At 41.2% G+C, this 15266-nt stretch overlaps 2 protein-coding genes across 4 annotated transcripts in view; one reads left to right on the top strand and one right to left on the bottom strand.

Moving 5' to 3' along the window:
* The window catches only part of LOC135934970 (LIM domain only protein 3-like), a 37729-nt gene extending 25823 nt beyond the window's left edge, over window positions 1-11906 (bottom strand). For both annotated transcript variants that reach the window (XM_065476988.1, XM_065476990.1), the window contains exon 1: window positions 11707-11906. The gene's annotated coding sequence lies outside the window, so the exon portion shown is untranslated. The remainder of the gene's footprint in view (window positions 1-11706) is intronic.
* A 1072-nt stretch (window positions 11907-12978) lies between these two features.
* Window positions 12979-15244, top strand: LOC135934968 (uncharacterized). Of its 2 annotated transcripts, none has more exons than XM_065476986.1 (9): window positions 12979-13348; window positions 13609-13652; window positions 13754-13846; window positions 13928-14030; window positions 14088-14171; window positions 14265-14301; window positions 14407-14462; window positions 14524-14644; window positions 14806-15244. In XM_065476986.1, the coding sequence occupies exons 1-9, from the start codon at window positions 13253-13255 to the stop codon at window positions 15057-15059; spliced, it is 888 nt and encodes a 295-aa protein (XP_065333058.1). In that variant the 5' UTR covers window positions 12979-13252; the 3' UTR covers window positions 15060-15244. The 2 variants fall into 2 exon arrangements, with proteins under 2 accessions (XP_065333058.1, XP_065333059.1); XM_065476987.1 differs by having other exon boundaries at window positions 12982-13348; window positions 14088-14162.
* Window positions 15245-15266: the final 22 nt, after the last annotated feature.

The following is a 15266-nucleotide window of genomic DNA, read 5'->3' as shown; positions in this document are numbered from 1 at the left end:
ATAAACTATAAATGACGACCTGCTTACTTCAAGACCGACAAGACTTCATCTTTCAATTAGTTCGTCAAAATAAAAAATAATAAATAAAAATAAAAGGTAATTTAAAGATTTACAAACTGAACGTTTTTTGTTAGAATCATCATCTACCAAATTCATTAGGGATTGTCACTCTTAAGTAGTAGGGCATTCCAGGTGTACATGTAGCTTGGGTAGCGCAATAAATTTCATTGCCATTGTTGTTGTTGTTAACCTTACGCAGGACATGCTGTATTTGTTTGTTAGACATGAGCACGAGGGGGCTGCGCGCATTATCCGTATTATTCCTCATTCTGGCTCATCATACAAAGTTGTATAGAGTATTACGACAGAGCGAGCTAGCAGGTTGCCGGAATAGCAGCTAGCAGCCTTTTAGGGAAATTGAAACCTGCCATATCAAGAAAAAGCTCGGCGGTGCGGTGGCGGCGGCGGCGGAGGCGGCGGTGGCGTCTACTTAAAACAGATGCCTTAAACAAACCGCCCACATCGCAGGCTGGCTGGCTGGCTGGCACACACAACTTTCCTTTCCCCTTAATTCACTCTTCTATCCATTTGCAATGATTGCGGCGGTAAAATTGGCCTTTGCGCACACCATACGCAAAGCAATCCAATCACTTTTATTGATGGTAATACATTTATAATGGACGGATTAATATTTCAGCTGGGGCCTCGGCGCGCGCGATTACTCTGCGCTGCGCGCTCGACTTTTGGGGTGCCGGCCTGGCTGTTATTATTGCTGTTTTATTATATTGCCAAGATCACTACTCGGTACATTGAAAGCACTTGTGTGCGATATTTATTTGCTAATGGAAAAGAGCAAGGCGCGGTGGCGGAAGAGCCGCCGGTGCCGCGCGGACGCCGCACATCCATTTCTCTAAGAGGTTGATTGCATTAATCAAATTAATCTATTAGAGTTAAAAGTATTAGGAAAGATAAATCTAAAAGTCGGGCAGCTCTCAAAGAAAGGAGGCGGAGAGGATATAAAATGTGTTTTATTCACAGCGGCCGCAAAGAGCTGCCGGGCAACTAACTTTCCATCCAGCTCGGCTCTTTCTTTCTCTCCTTCCTGCTTTTTTCCATTGGAAACAACAGCTCTCCCATTTTCTTGATTGCATTTTCGTCCAATTTAGGTAATGGCCAGTAAAAGACAAACAATGCCATACAATGAGAGGTGAGATATATCGCGGCCTCCGAGACCGAGAGAGAGAGAGAGAGCGAAAGAGAGAGAGAGAAGCGAAAGCACTTTGCGCGCGCCACTCCTTTAGCGGGCTCGCCCCCGAGTCAGTTCATTTCTTGTGCGACACAGCAATCCACTTGAAAGATTATCTCGGCTCAACTGACACACATCAAAAAGTTATGGCAGTCGCCGCGATCGATTCTCGGCCGCCGTCTCCCGTCCCAGCCCCAGCCCGCCGTTTTTTTACGCTATTTCCCATTATTTTATTGCTCCTATACACACCCAAATTAATAAATTCCCAAGAAATTCATAGCGCTGGCTGCCGTGAGATGCTGGGCTCTGGGTATAAGAAAGATTTTCCTATTATTACTTTATATTGCCGCTTTCGTCTTTCATTTCTCACACACAAACCAGACCAGAGCTAGCAAGTTCATATCTCTCGTACGTCGTCTAGACACTCGCTGCAGCGCAAAAACTAATATTGCGCGGGTGTAACAAAATGGGAGGCCAAATATTAGGAAAGGAGAAACTTTCTTGATCTTTTTTCGACAATGTTACCCCCAGGGCGACTTGTTTCATATCACTTTTGTAATAAATCCTGTCAAATCCAAAACAAGTAAAGCGCAAAAACTACATGTATAAGGAGCTCAAGTTGTTGCAACACAACATAAATGTGGCTTATTTCGACAACGCGGTCTAAATATTTTTTTTCAGGATATTTAAAAATTATAATTAGCCAATTAGCTGGCGGATGAGTTCAGAAAAATTGCGTTCATTTTATTCTGTTTGGTGATTGCGAGTCGAAGTGTAAATTGAACTGACGACGAGACAAATTAATCTCACAGTCGAAAAGAAACTAACCCGTTCCAATTTATTATCCAGCATTGAAAAATATATTATCAATTTAAAAAAATCTCCACAAACTTCTGGTAATTTGAATAAAATGTAAACAATTTTAATTTTGGCAGATATTTGAACCATCGTCTTGGCAATGTTTGGAAAAAATGGTTTAATGCGATTATGAAAAATTGCATAATTTCATTAAGCCTTAAATTAAGCGAACAATAGGCGTTTTCAGGAAACAGACTCGAATATTAGTTGTGAATTTCTGTTTTGACTACAAGTCTTTTGTTGCCAAAAACTCGATTTTTTTTCTTTTACCAATGAGCTCATACCCGGATTTAAAATTTTACTGATTGGAAATTTATTTTAAAATTATTATAATTTTGGGTGGTTTTTAACACGTTGCTCATAAACTGTTATATATCCACTAGATTAAATTCATGTTATGTCTCATGAGCATCATTTCTTTTAATCAATTTTAAAGTATGATATTTACTGCCCAATTTAATCGAAAATCTTAAAAATCTAACCATCTGATAGTCCAGCCTTTTTCACCTTTTAACTCGCAAGCCGATCAGAAATATTTTTGATACTTCTTTTTAACCCTCGCACTTTCATATTCCTTTTTTCAACGTTCTAATCAAATTTTCCGCTGAATAATATACTGATTTCTCCCCTCTTCTATAACTATGATCGTCATTTGCATGAAATGTCGGGCAGGAATCTGTGTATATAGTTTTTATTGTCTCGAAAATTGCACAGAGACAATGAGAAGAGCATAACGGCCTCGGGGGATCAAGTGCGTCATTATTTGGCGACTTCATTAAAGCTAGAATAATTAGAAGAACGCTGAGAGGGAGCTAGAGAAAGAGCGGGCGACACACACTCACAGCTAATTACTGCTGCAAGCCGTGTGTTTTTGCGCGCGCACCATAACGAGCCGTCGAGCCAGCCAGCCAGCCAGCGAGCGCGAGCCAGAGATCGAGTTGTGTCAACGACAGGCCGTCTGGTGCAACTGCACTGACGCTGACAATAATATAATTGAAGAGCGGCGTGGACAAAGCGCTTTAATTAACTGCTCCAATCACTTCCAATTAGGGATCAATTATCGCGCCAAATGGGCCAAAACGGGCGCGCTTTTCTTTAATTAAAGAGTCACTTTCGAGCGGGCGAGCATGCGGACGTTGGTGGAGCGGGTGTAGGCGAAGAAACAGGCGCGAGGGATGTGAAAAATAGTCTATCAACCAAGAATGGATGAGGTTGAACGCTTTATTAAATCAAGTTAATCTCATCCGCGCTGGAATAATTTATTATTTTTTCGTGAGTTCATGAATTCAGAATTTTTTGCTTTGAAATATCAGATCATTTAATTAACTCTCGTATTTATAATATAAAATTAAAACTAGTTTTATTTTTTATTTTTGATAGAACTTTTGATGCCATTGCTTGGCCAACCAAATTAGAAACTAGCGTGGAGCTAAAAAAAGCCGCGAAAGAACGGTTTGAATTTGGATAGACTGTTTTTCACAACCCCAAGGAGGGCAGGCGAGCGAACTGAGCGAGAAAACTCGAGTCTGTGTGCTTCTTGCCTGCTTGTTTTGTTTTGTTCCTCCACCTCGTCTGCGCGCCCGTTATTACGTGAACACAAAAGTTTTAATTAAGGAAGTAATCATAGGAAAAGTTTTGTGTAATACGTGTTTCTTGGAAATTAATTGGACCCTTTCCCCATCACCGCTCCGCCAGCCATGATGGAATGCCTGCCCGTGCAGGGAGGGTGCGAGGGTGGAGGGGGGGGGGCCCGGCTAGTATCGCTTATAGTAATTCCATCTCTCGCACACAATGTAAGGAGGGTAGCATATTGGTCCAGCCGTGAGGGGGTGGCTTGACGAGATGATTAGTTTACCGAGCAAACAGCTGAGCGGTAATTACTAAAACGGGTTCTCATTAAGCCCTCTCGGCGTCAGCCACACGGCCCGGCGATTTCATTTAGGATTCCACTCTCGGCTCAACTCTCGGGGGCAGCAGACCCGTTTTATTGATCTTTCAAAAAATTAATTGCGTTCGCTTCAATCAATAACAGCGTTGATTAGCCTTATCAGTTTAATCACCGCGCCGCTCGCGTTCCTTTGGCGGAAGAATAATTCCGTTTCGCGCACACAAAGCCGCCGCCGCCGCGCGCGCGCGCGTTTAATTGCCTGTCAGTGAAAGGTGCTCTTTCCATTGTTTCTGCTGCGATTATTTACTGAAGTTAATTAAGTTCCGCACATTTTCTGTTGTATTTCAAAAGCAGGTCGATGCCTATGGATGTGAAAAATGGACACTTTCATAATTCTGCGCTTTAAAAACAATAAAATTAAAATTGACTAGAGATACTTCGTTTTGCTTCTGACATCTTTGGGCCCCTATAAATCGGATTAAGGAGGGTTGCGTGAATGATTGTATAGCGTTTCAATATAAAGACCCCGGATCGGGCTGGTCCCATTTCTCCACCGAGGCCTGTGAGCCCATTATGGATAAAAAAAATTAAATTCTGCGCGTGTTTGTTTTGATTAAAACTTATTCTCAGCAGTCAAGAACAACTGATATAAATTTCAAGACATTTTGTACGTTTTCTGCAGCTTAAGTGTTTTTCACGTAGCAAAAAACTAAAACCTCTTCCACACCTTTTACTATTCAAGACCGACTGTGGCTCCATATATGCACAGTTTTTCTACAAGTCGCGCAAAGGGCTCGGTTTTCATTTCAGTTGAGTTTGCCAGCTCTGCTCTCGCAAATTAGACACAACGTTTCTGCAAAGTAATTATCTAAAGCGCTTATACCCAAAAGTGCCTACGCGGCAAACAATCCGGCAGCAGATTATGAAAATTCAATTAAACACGCGAGTCTCAGATTTTCAAAGGCGGACGCGAGTAAAGAGGCAAAAATGAATTCGAGCTTATTAGAGCAGGAGCTAGCTGCTGCTGGAGCCTGTGAGAGCAAGCGCCGTGTGAGAGACAGCAGAACTGTTTGTAAATTAATCATCCTGTTAGTGTGCGAGAAAATTTAATTAAGTTGAGGAAGGGATTTGTGTTTATAAGAGAGAATGGTATGAGGAGCGAGAGCGGCTCTCGGGCTTGGCTGCTGCATTGGCTGGCGTGTGTATGTGTGTGCTGTGCTGTGCTGAGCAGACAGTTTAATGCTTTTGCTACAGGCAAAAGTCAACTCCAAATTCAGGGGAAGTGACGTTGATGGTGTATTTTGACTTCAGCACCAAATTCTGCGCTAATTACTTGCCAGCAGTCCATCTTCCCGGAAAGAGCCTAATGCAAATAGTGCGAGTGAATAAATCAAGACTAAAAATTTGTGCTATTCCAGCCTTAATTCGTTAAAACGGTTCAAACGGATTTGAACAGCATTGCGTTTCTTTAAATAGGAGGTTCTGAAACAATTCCAAAATTTTATTTATTTAATTTTGGATTTCCAACGACAAATAAAATGGGAATTCAGAACACGCATATATGAACTAAACAACCTTCGAAATGAAATTGAAAAAATGATCTGGATGAGTGGAAGATAAAAGCAAAAACAAGCGTCAATGCCTGGGGGGTGTTGTTTTCGCTGGCGATCATGCAATTAGCGGCAGGTCACTCGTCGGTTCAAAGAGACACCAAAACAATGTCCATACACACGCACGCACACATCAGCCAGGAGCGATCGCCAATGCGGATCAATAGGGAATGCGGGTGATTAACTGAGTGACTGCTTTTCAGTTGCTTGGCAGGGCGAATTGCTCAATCGTCGCTCAACCAATCAAATTAATGACAAAACACTCTGGCTCATTGGAACACAGGGAAAAGTCAATTTTAATTATAGAGAACCAGCGGCACTGTTTATTTATTTAATCACTAGCTGCTCTCTCGCGGTCTGCTTCCCTAATGCACTTTTTTAATTAATTTCTAATGACGGGCGGGGCGTGTGTGTACATGTGCGAGAGAGAGAGAGAGAGAGAGAGAGAGAGAGAGAGAGAGAGAGAGAGAGAGAGAGAGAGAGAGAGAGAGAGAGAGAGAGAGAGTAATTACATGGCAAGAATTATTTCGAGAGCACCGCGCCGATAATTACTTTCAATTATTCATGCCGGCCTGCCCCCGTTGACGTTGCTGCTGATTCCACACATCAGCTGCTGGCCACTTCAATCACTAATTGCACTGCTGGCAATCATTAGCGGAAATGAACTAACTGACGGGTTGTGGAGTGTGCGCGTGTTGGAACCAGGACTTTTCAAAAGAAACGCACACATTAATTAGGATGCGAACAGTATTGGCGTAATTGAGCGCAAATAATTAATCCCGGCACTGTTAATTCGCTTTTTGCCCTGATCCGCAAATGAGATTTGATTTCGCGGCGTAGCCTTTTGATTTGGATTTACAATTATTATGTATTCTGCGTTAATTGGCACTGGTTTGTGAGTAAATTAGCGATTTAATTTCACATCGAAAGCCACGTATTTTATCATTATTTTGGCTTCTGTTTATCCCTTTATATTGTTATGGAATTGCCAAAATGAACTGGACCAATGAAATAAATTTATTCTGCCTAATGATTTTCATATAAAATCTTTGAGGGCCATATTTAATTCGATTGCGAGAAATAAATTCATGAACGGCTTAAAATATTCGTCTGGCTTTTCATATTTTATTAATATTTCACCCACCAGATGGTTCCAACAAAATAAAATCAAAATCGTTGTTGTTAATAAAATTGTTCTGGAGGATCGTGCAAGCAGCCAATCGTGCATAAGACAATATTCAAATTCAGAGTAAAATCACGTGATGGTAAGAAATAAGCACAAACATCCAATTTAATAAATATTTTCCAGAAAGGACAATCGCTTCTTGAATATATACGTATATTGAGACTTTTGTAGGCCGAGTGTGTCGACGAACATCAGCGAAAATCAATAAGCAATAGAGGAGAACCAATTTCCATCACGCGTGTCGGGCTCACGCGCGTTTCATTAATAAAACTGTTCCATCCGATCCGCGTGGGCAATCGCACATCTTATGAATCCAAAATTGCATATATAACCCGGAGTGGCGCACGATGATTTATAAAAAGATCAATATCCAATAATACACTCGACGCCAAGTGAGCGAGCAGCCGAACGAGATGAAAAGCCGCTGCTTTGCACACGCCACGTGCTGCAGAGCAAAATAAATTTGATTTGCGCTGGCTGCCGCTGCTGCTATTGGGTTGATGGTGAAACTTAAATTGATCATATTATTATTTCCAGAGTGCGACCCTCAATAAAAATTCACCGTGTCCCAATATTTTCCCAGCCTGATGGAACAAAAATACACACTGGTGCAGATTCCAATTTTAATTATTGATTGGGGGCGGCATCATGCATGCTGTAGCGCGTGCAGAAAAGAGAATGTGTGTGTGTGCCTGCGTTATTACACTATCTGATCCCTTTTTTATTATTCCTCGTCTTGCTGCTGCGTCGTTATAGTTTAGAAAACGATATAAGCAACGTATTGAATAAAAAGGCAAGGGAGGGTGTGTGTGGTTTGAGAGGCGCAGGGGCAACACACGGGGTGGAAGGAGGAAAAGTTATACTAGCCAGCGTGATCCATTTCGCGGGGCTCCGGAGCTGAAATTGCTTTCCAATCCCCTAGACTTTCTATCAGCCGTTTTGATATTTAAGTTTCTCATAAGTTGTTCGCCTATACACAGTAGCAGCAGCAGCAGCAGCGGAGGCTGTGCGTCGAAGGAGAGAGAGAGAGAGAGAGAGAACGACGGGCGGCACTGGCGCTAGCTACTCCATCCATACATGGGTAGCCAAAAAAGTATTTTAGACGTTATCGCGAACCAATTCTTATTTCGTGGCGAAATTGCTTTACCCCTCTTGTTCATGTTATTGAGAGGAGATGAAAAAGTGACACATGCACAAAGGAGCAGTAAATTTAGCGCGCGATACATTTTCCTCGATTTTTCTGGCGCAACGGATATTGGCCGCAGAAAAACTGGCACGACCGTCAACTGTTGCGAAATTGGGTCTAGAAAATGAATTCCAGCAGCCGCTGAACGGAGAAAGCTAGAAGTGATTTAGTCGGTCAGCTCCTGTGAAAACTGCTGTAAAAATAATTCCAGCTTCGTTTTTGCTCATTCGTTCAATGATCCGATGTTTTGCAATAGCTGCATCAACAACCAATTTTTAAACAGCTTGTGAAAACTCAACACTCAACAACAAAATAAAAAATACCTAATATGCGGACTTTGACATGGACATGTAAAATTTAGTTGTTTTAAAAATGAAAATAAATTTTGCCACTGAGGGAATGTTTAAAATGATTGCCTTACCGGAAGTATGATATTTTTAAAGGAAAAAAATTTCTAAATATATAAATTAGCTTTTTTCGATTTTCTCATGCGGCAATTTTAAAAGAATTAATAATTTTGCAACGAGATGACAATGTTATTTTTTTCAAATAATGTCGAACCGACCGTAAAATCATAAATTGAGAATTTTTAATTTCTATAGAATGATCTAGGGATTTTTCCTTTAAAATCTTTCGTAAATAAAATTGTTGTGTTCTGCACAGAGAATTATTTCAAAGCAACACACGTACCTCATTTTTTGTTGTTTGGAAAAAGGGTGGCGAGACAGCAATTAAGGGACAAAGAGACAACTTACCGGTATTACCCAAGATTTGCAAAAAGCTCTGATCTCGCTCATAAAAATAAACGTCCACCAGCGCGTCTTTGTCGTCACGTCGCGCGAACTTTTCAAGTCGTGTCGCATTTTGAGCTCGGTGTGAAATATAAAACGGTGCTGAAAGAGCGCGGTGCATGGTCTGTGATTAATCTTTGACAAACAGCCAGCGCTGGGCTTTTTGTCTAGCACAACAAGAGGCGTCTGATGAGGCAGTCAGCGCCGCTGCTGCGGTTTGCAGTCCTGCTGCTGATGACGAGGTTTTATTATAAATGAACTAATTCAACCAGCCGGCAGCACATTTGCGAGAAAAAGTCAGCATCTCGTCAGTGCCAGCCGCATGGACACAAAAATCTCACCCCTTTGCTCCTTCGGCACGCACAATGGGTATCATTTGAAAAAGGTGCCGCTCCAGTTATTTACCAGCGTGAATGGCTACGAATTATGGGTGTGAAGGTCAATTCTTATGTGATTCGAAATCCCCTCTGCGCCTCTACAAAAAAAGCCGAGCGCCGAGAGACGTGTGCACACACACACACCCCACATGCCGCTGTAATGCCACCCCATTCAGCATCATCACTACCCCCATTGGTAAAAATTACCATGACAACTAGAGCTTGATGAATCGCGCAGCATTAGAAACAGATTGTGAATTCATGGCAGACCCGCCTTACCAGATTGGGTGCTTTATGCAGTGCACTCGACGGACGCGCGCGGTAACTTTTCTTTCTCTCCCGCTTTCTCGGTGCCGGAAAAAGAAATTCTCGCCGCCTTGATTGCTGTCCACTCGCTAATCAATCTGCAAGCGGAATGCGGGCCTCGCTCGCACAGATTGATTGAAGTTGCGCCTGCCGCAAACTGGCCGCTGAAACAAAATCCGCTCGGTTTTCTGCTCAATTATCTCGCCGGCATTCTGGGAGCGAAAATGCCATTATCTCCTCCCCGCTTGAATTTGAGAGGGTGCCGCCGGCAAGTTTCGTTTATTTTCCAAATCCCCAATCAGAAATTGATCCGCATCACATTAACTTGGATAATTGCATCTGCGGATGGAACAATAGAGTGTGTCCGAAACGACAGCAGGTCGGTGAGAGATGAGAAGATAAATCTGGCTGCAGTTTCCCGCCCATAGAGCCAATAAAATCAGCCGTCTATATCGCTCAAGAAAATTAGACAGTTCGATTTATAACTCATTGATATATTTCACCTTTCACGGCGAGCGAGAGCGGTTGGATGGTAGGAGGAAGAAAGAAGACTCGGCGTCAGCTAGCAAAATAGAATTATCTGCGAGAAAAAAGAGTAAAATAATAGGAAAAATCTCGACTCTCCAAAAGTTATTTATCGGTTCAATGGGCTCTAAAAACACCCCCTTATATCCTGAGCTGCTCCTTTTTGCTATTACTTTGATGGTCTCTGCTTCTTCCCTCCCAGCAGAAAAGGCGCGGCACACAGCATCTCTCAGCAGGCACCCAGAGCATCACTTTTATGGAACAGCAAATCGCACTCGCGGCACTAAAAGTATCAAAAAGGTGGGCATCTGCATAACCGTTCCCCTTGATGCAAAATTAATTGGGTTCGCTTTCGCAAGTGGTCAATTTCTAACTCGATTTTCTCGCCTATTTTCCGATGAACATTCATTTATTCTCCGATTTAAAATAGCAATGAACACGATTGAAATTTGTTTCACACATTTAAAAAATAATTTGAACTTTCTAAACGTAATTAAGAAATTAGATTAATGGTGGGAGCTCTGTGCGAAATTACAGAGAATAATTTCCTTTTAAGTGTGCCACTATAGATACATATGTAGCGACGGCACAAAAAGCAGCGCGAAATTCCCCAGCAGCAAATTATTTCCTGCGCCAAGTTATTGGCAGGCCAGTGGTAGCAGCGACCCGAGCGAGCACTTTCCTCAAGGTAGTAGCCGGCAGTCAGGCCCAACTTTAATAATAAGGGGGCACGTCAACAGCACCACACACAATTTACAAAGAAGCAGAGAGAGCACACAGAGTGTATGGTAATTAGGAGAGTTTTGCCTGCACAAGAGAAGCAAGGTATAGAGCGGAGCAGCCAGCAGCTAATGGCCAATTTGCGTGGTTCGCTCCTCGCCGGCAACAACCATTCTAACAACTAACTCGTGATTGCAAAGCTGCTCCTCAAAGAGGCGGCCCTTATGATAATAATAACACGGGGCGTAATAATAACCACGCTGAACAGCCCCTGCAGCAGCGGCGGCGGCGGCGGCGCGGCGGTGGTGGCGGCGGCGTGTGCATCTCACTCCACCTTTTCAGCCCCTAATTGGTTTTTGTTTAATTAAAATGATGAATGAACTCAATAATCGGCGCTGCGCACGTGATGGCATCCCCGCGCTCATATTAAAAGACGGCCGCCCATAGATCACAAACTATTTTTAATATCAGCAGAACGAGACGCGACGAGTTTTGTGGGTGCCGCTGCTGCTTCGGCACGGGGATGATCCCATAATAAAAAAGCAATGTAGTAGTAGTTGCAGCAGCAGCAGCAGCAGCAGCAGCCATTCTTTTCCGTTTTTTAATAAAAGAGATGATTTTTCATCACTCTTCTCCGCCGCCTGCCACGCGCTCTTCTCGCCGCTAACTGCCGCCACGCCGCTCTACTTTCATTAAAAAAGTTTTCAATTTTAATTTCATTCTCTCTGCTTCTTGCTTTCGCCGTCGAGCGCGCAATTTAAGTAAAATAAATTACACAAAGCGGCTGTTAGAATTTCATTAAACGCGCCAGCCAGCCAGCCAGCCACCCCGAGCGCCTAACACGAAAAAAGGCGGCACCACCCGGCGAAATTGCCTTCCCACTACTGACGCGCACGATTTAATTAATACGTCCGAAAACAACGCGCTTTTTAATCAACGCCGGCGCTTATCCGCACCCACGTGGCGGCCAATTAGCCGCGCGCGCCGCAAAATGCGCCTACACAAGCACTCACCGTGCGTCTTGGTGGCCGGATCCGCGCCGAAAGCGTACTCGCCTATGGTGCTGGCCGTCGAGGGTCGGAGGTCACACTCGAAGCTGACCTGGCAGTCTCGCGCTCGCTGGACGTCCTGAGACAAGAGCAGCCACTTCTCGACTGTGTTATCTCCTGTGCTTTTTCCCGCACACTGCCGAGTCCCGCTCGCGGTGCTCAGCGTGTGCCGCCTGCGCGCTTCCACCCTTGCAGCCGCCGAGGGTGACGCATGCGCCCCCCACCCGCCGCCGCTTGCGGACGCTGGCCGCGGGGTGGAAGTGCTGCTTGCTGCACCCCTGAACGTGGCCAGTTTTCAAACGCCTCGGATCACTCAACGACGTAGCCTTGACTGTCTCAAAATTCATTAAAATCAATTACTAAAATATATTTATAGAGTTAGATAATCTAGAAAGAGATAAAACTCGCTATTTTAAAAAAAGTTCTTGGAATTTGTAAGTTTAGTAGATCTCGTTACCTTTATGAAATGATCGCGAAAGACTCAATTTGTGTGTAACTGACTTACATAAATTTAACTTACCAGAGACTTATGTGTAATAAATGTTTTATGAATCAAAGAAAACAAATAGACTTGTTAATTTGTGCCGAATTTTTACGAGACTGAAACTATAATCTGATTATTGAGAACTGGCGTGGCCCAGATTTTCCTGATAGAAATATTTATTATACAAGATTTGCTAGTCATGGCTATCACTATATTTTCTGTAGTAATACAACCTTTCATTATGAACCTCTAATGATGATTTAGCAATTAGATTTAATTTCTGTTGAGAGCCATGTGAAAAAAATCACACTCAAATATGTGCAGCAAGAAAATTGACTTTGAGAGAAGTAGCAAAAATATATATAAAAATTGATAAATTATAGGTTTAGTGTTGCGCGTTTAATAAATCATTGATTTGATATAAAATATGTTTACAATTTTTTGAAAACGTACAGGATTAAACGATTTAATACAAAGATAAAGACCAGGTATAGAGTAATATTTTGTACGTAATAATATATAATTAGTACATACAAAACAACGTGCACTACTAATAAACTTTATTTTTAATGCACTAAGTAAGTAAAACATCTAGCAGCAATTACAAATTTGATTTCTCTCCTCACTGATGAGCTGCAGTTAACAAACAATTTGGATTTAAAATAAACATAATGGTAAATATTACGTACCATTACATAAAATAGGGTTTTATAATTCTTGGTTCTTCCATTGGGTAATATATATACATATTATGTATTTTAGTATACAGGAAAGACTGCCGATGTGCCGACATGTAATGTCAATGGAGCAACCACGATAGCAAACGACTGCTGAATTGTGATAAAGCGTCACCGCTATCAAGGACTGGTGTTCTTATCCCCCTAATTTCCTTTTCCTGCTGCGGTCGGTGTGTGGGCATCTTGTTTTGATCCCCAGCCTCTCTATTAAGAGTGAAATTTCTGTACCAAGCACATGTGCCTTTGATATCTTAATGACTAATTAGTGGTTTCGCGAAGCTGTTTAGAAATGAAGCTTTTCTTGCTCTTTTCCTTTGCATTGGCCAGTGTTCAACGCATTCAATCAGACGAGGAAACAATAATTCGTGATTACGAGAATGACGATGTAAGTATTTTTTTAACTGTGTTCCACCCAATACAGAATAATTTAAAGGAAAGCGGTTGATGACTACTATAACTTCATTGTCTCATCTATATATTTCGAAAATTATAATATAATATAGAATGTTCAAACTTTCTATGTCTAAAATCAGTAAATTCTACAATTTTCTATGAATTACGTTTCAATATTTAAGATTCCTTTTAAATTAGTTTCCTGTGTTTCGTTTCAAGAAAAATATTTAGGTTTGTTAAATTGTTTTTAAGGTGGACGACCTAACAATCTTAAATGCACATAGCATCCATAAAAGGTATGAATCAAATTGAAAATTTTCCGGCTATGACCTCTATTCAACATTTTATTGTAGATTGTTTAATTTAACACCAAGTGTATTTTTTAATTCTTATACAGCTTGAATGAGATAAAAGATGGAATTAGAAGCCTGACAATAAAAGACACCCCCTCTAATACTGCAGGCTTGGTGGAGGCACTGTCAGACTTCAAGTAATGAATTAGTTGAATTATTTTTATTCTATTATGATTATAAGATATTGTGCATTATGGCATTTCAATTCATAAAATCAGGTCTGAAGTACAATTTTTATTCAACGAAACTACGATTAAGTCCTGCCAGTCTGGAATTGAGGAAATTAAACTGAGTTATGAAAATCTTCAACAAGAGATAAAGGTATGAGAGACGACACAATTAGTTTATATTTATGAAAATTCAATGAAATCTTTGCAGGCGAGTCTCCAAAATTCGGAAGAAAAGATTTTATCCTGGCTCAACGATTTTAAAGCGTTGCTCACTACAAACAAAGTAAGCAAGGTAAAAGTTGTCCACCACTGCTCCTTTCAATAGCAAATTCACGCGAATTTGGCAATCTATGGATAAATTGATTATTTGATTAATTATTTCTAGGCTTCTTCGCAGGACCCACGATGTACAAACCGAGCAGGTATATAATCATATTTTTCTTACTTGTTTTAATAGTAATGATTTTAGGTATAGTTGCTTCATATCAAACCAATTAAATTAATTTTTACAAAATCTAATTTTCCAGGCGATGTTGCTAAACAAAGCATTTCTGTTGGCACATACCACATCTTTGAATCTAAAGTAATCCAATCATGCAACACAGCTTTGTACAATGTGTTTTAATAAAATGGGTTTTGTTTAGAACGGGCAAAAGGCGGACAGGATAAAAGCAATTGCATATTGCAGCAAACGAGGCATGGTCATGGCATCGTTTGAGAGGGAAGAAGAACTAGCGGAATTCAGCAAAATCTATCCTAAGAACGGTAAATCAAAGTCCAGTTCCAATCATCAGGCTGACTGTGGCAAAACACACTCACGCCGCGATCTGAATTCTTGTCATAAAATGCTGCAAAATGATTTAATACTATTAGTAGTTGTAAGCAAAAATTTAATAATAAATAAAACATCGCATGACTTAATATAGGAGTTGAATGCTGCACTTCCGGAAGAGATCGCTCCGGCACCAAAAGGCAAAAGGCATTCGTTTGGGAATCAACTGGGTCAGATATTAAGCAATCAATGCTAGGCTCAGAAGATTCTGCAATAACGAAATTTAATCCGACGACAGAATTGTGTATCAGTGTTGCGGGTATTGTGCCGATCAGACTTATAGAAATTGATTGTAATTGGGGTTGTTCTTGTATTATTTGCGAAGTGCCTGATTATTGCGAAGCTTAGCACTTATTTTATTGTGAGTAAAATGTAACATTTTGTGTTCTAATTATCAAGATAAGCAACCACTGTGTTAAAAATTGATAATATATTTATATCTGATGATCACAATTTAATTATGTATCGAAGCGAATGAAAAGGCAGAAATGATAATTTTTCAACTAAAAATAAATTCAGCTCCCTTTGGTGTTTGGCGAGATTTTTATTTTCCCT

This window comes from Cloeon dipterum, chromosome 2, assembly GCF_949628265.1.
Source record: "Cloeon dipterum chromosome 2, ieCloDipt1.1, whole genome shotgun sequence".
Taxonomy (NCBI): domain Eukaryota; kingdom Metazoa; phylum Arthropoda; class Insecta; order Ephemeroptera; family Baetidae; genus Cloeon; species Cloeon dipterum.
This window is presented reverse-complemented; position numbering and strand designations above follow the sequence as displayed.

Coding starts and splice junctions, on each gene's coding strand:
- LOC135934968 (XM_065476986.1), top strand. CDS start 13,253: ATGAAGCTTTTCTTGCTCTTTTCCTTTGCATTGGCCAGTGTTCAACGC. Junction 13,349..13,608: donor GTGATTACGAGAATGACGAT/GTAAGTATTTTT, acceptor ATTGTTTTTAAG/GTGGACGACCTAACAATCTT. Junction 14,172..14,264: donor CTACAAACAAAGTAAGCAAG/GTAAAAGTTGTC, acceptor AATTATTTCTAG/GCTTCTTCGCAGGACCCACG.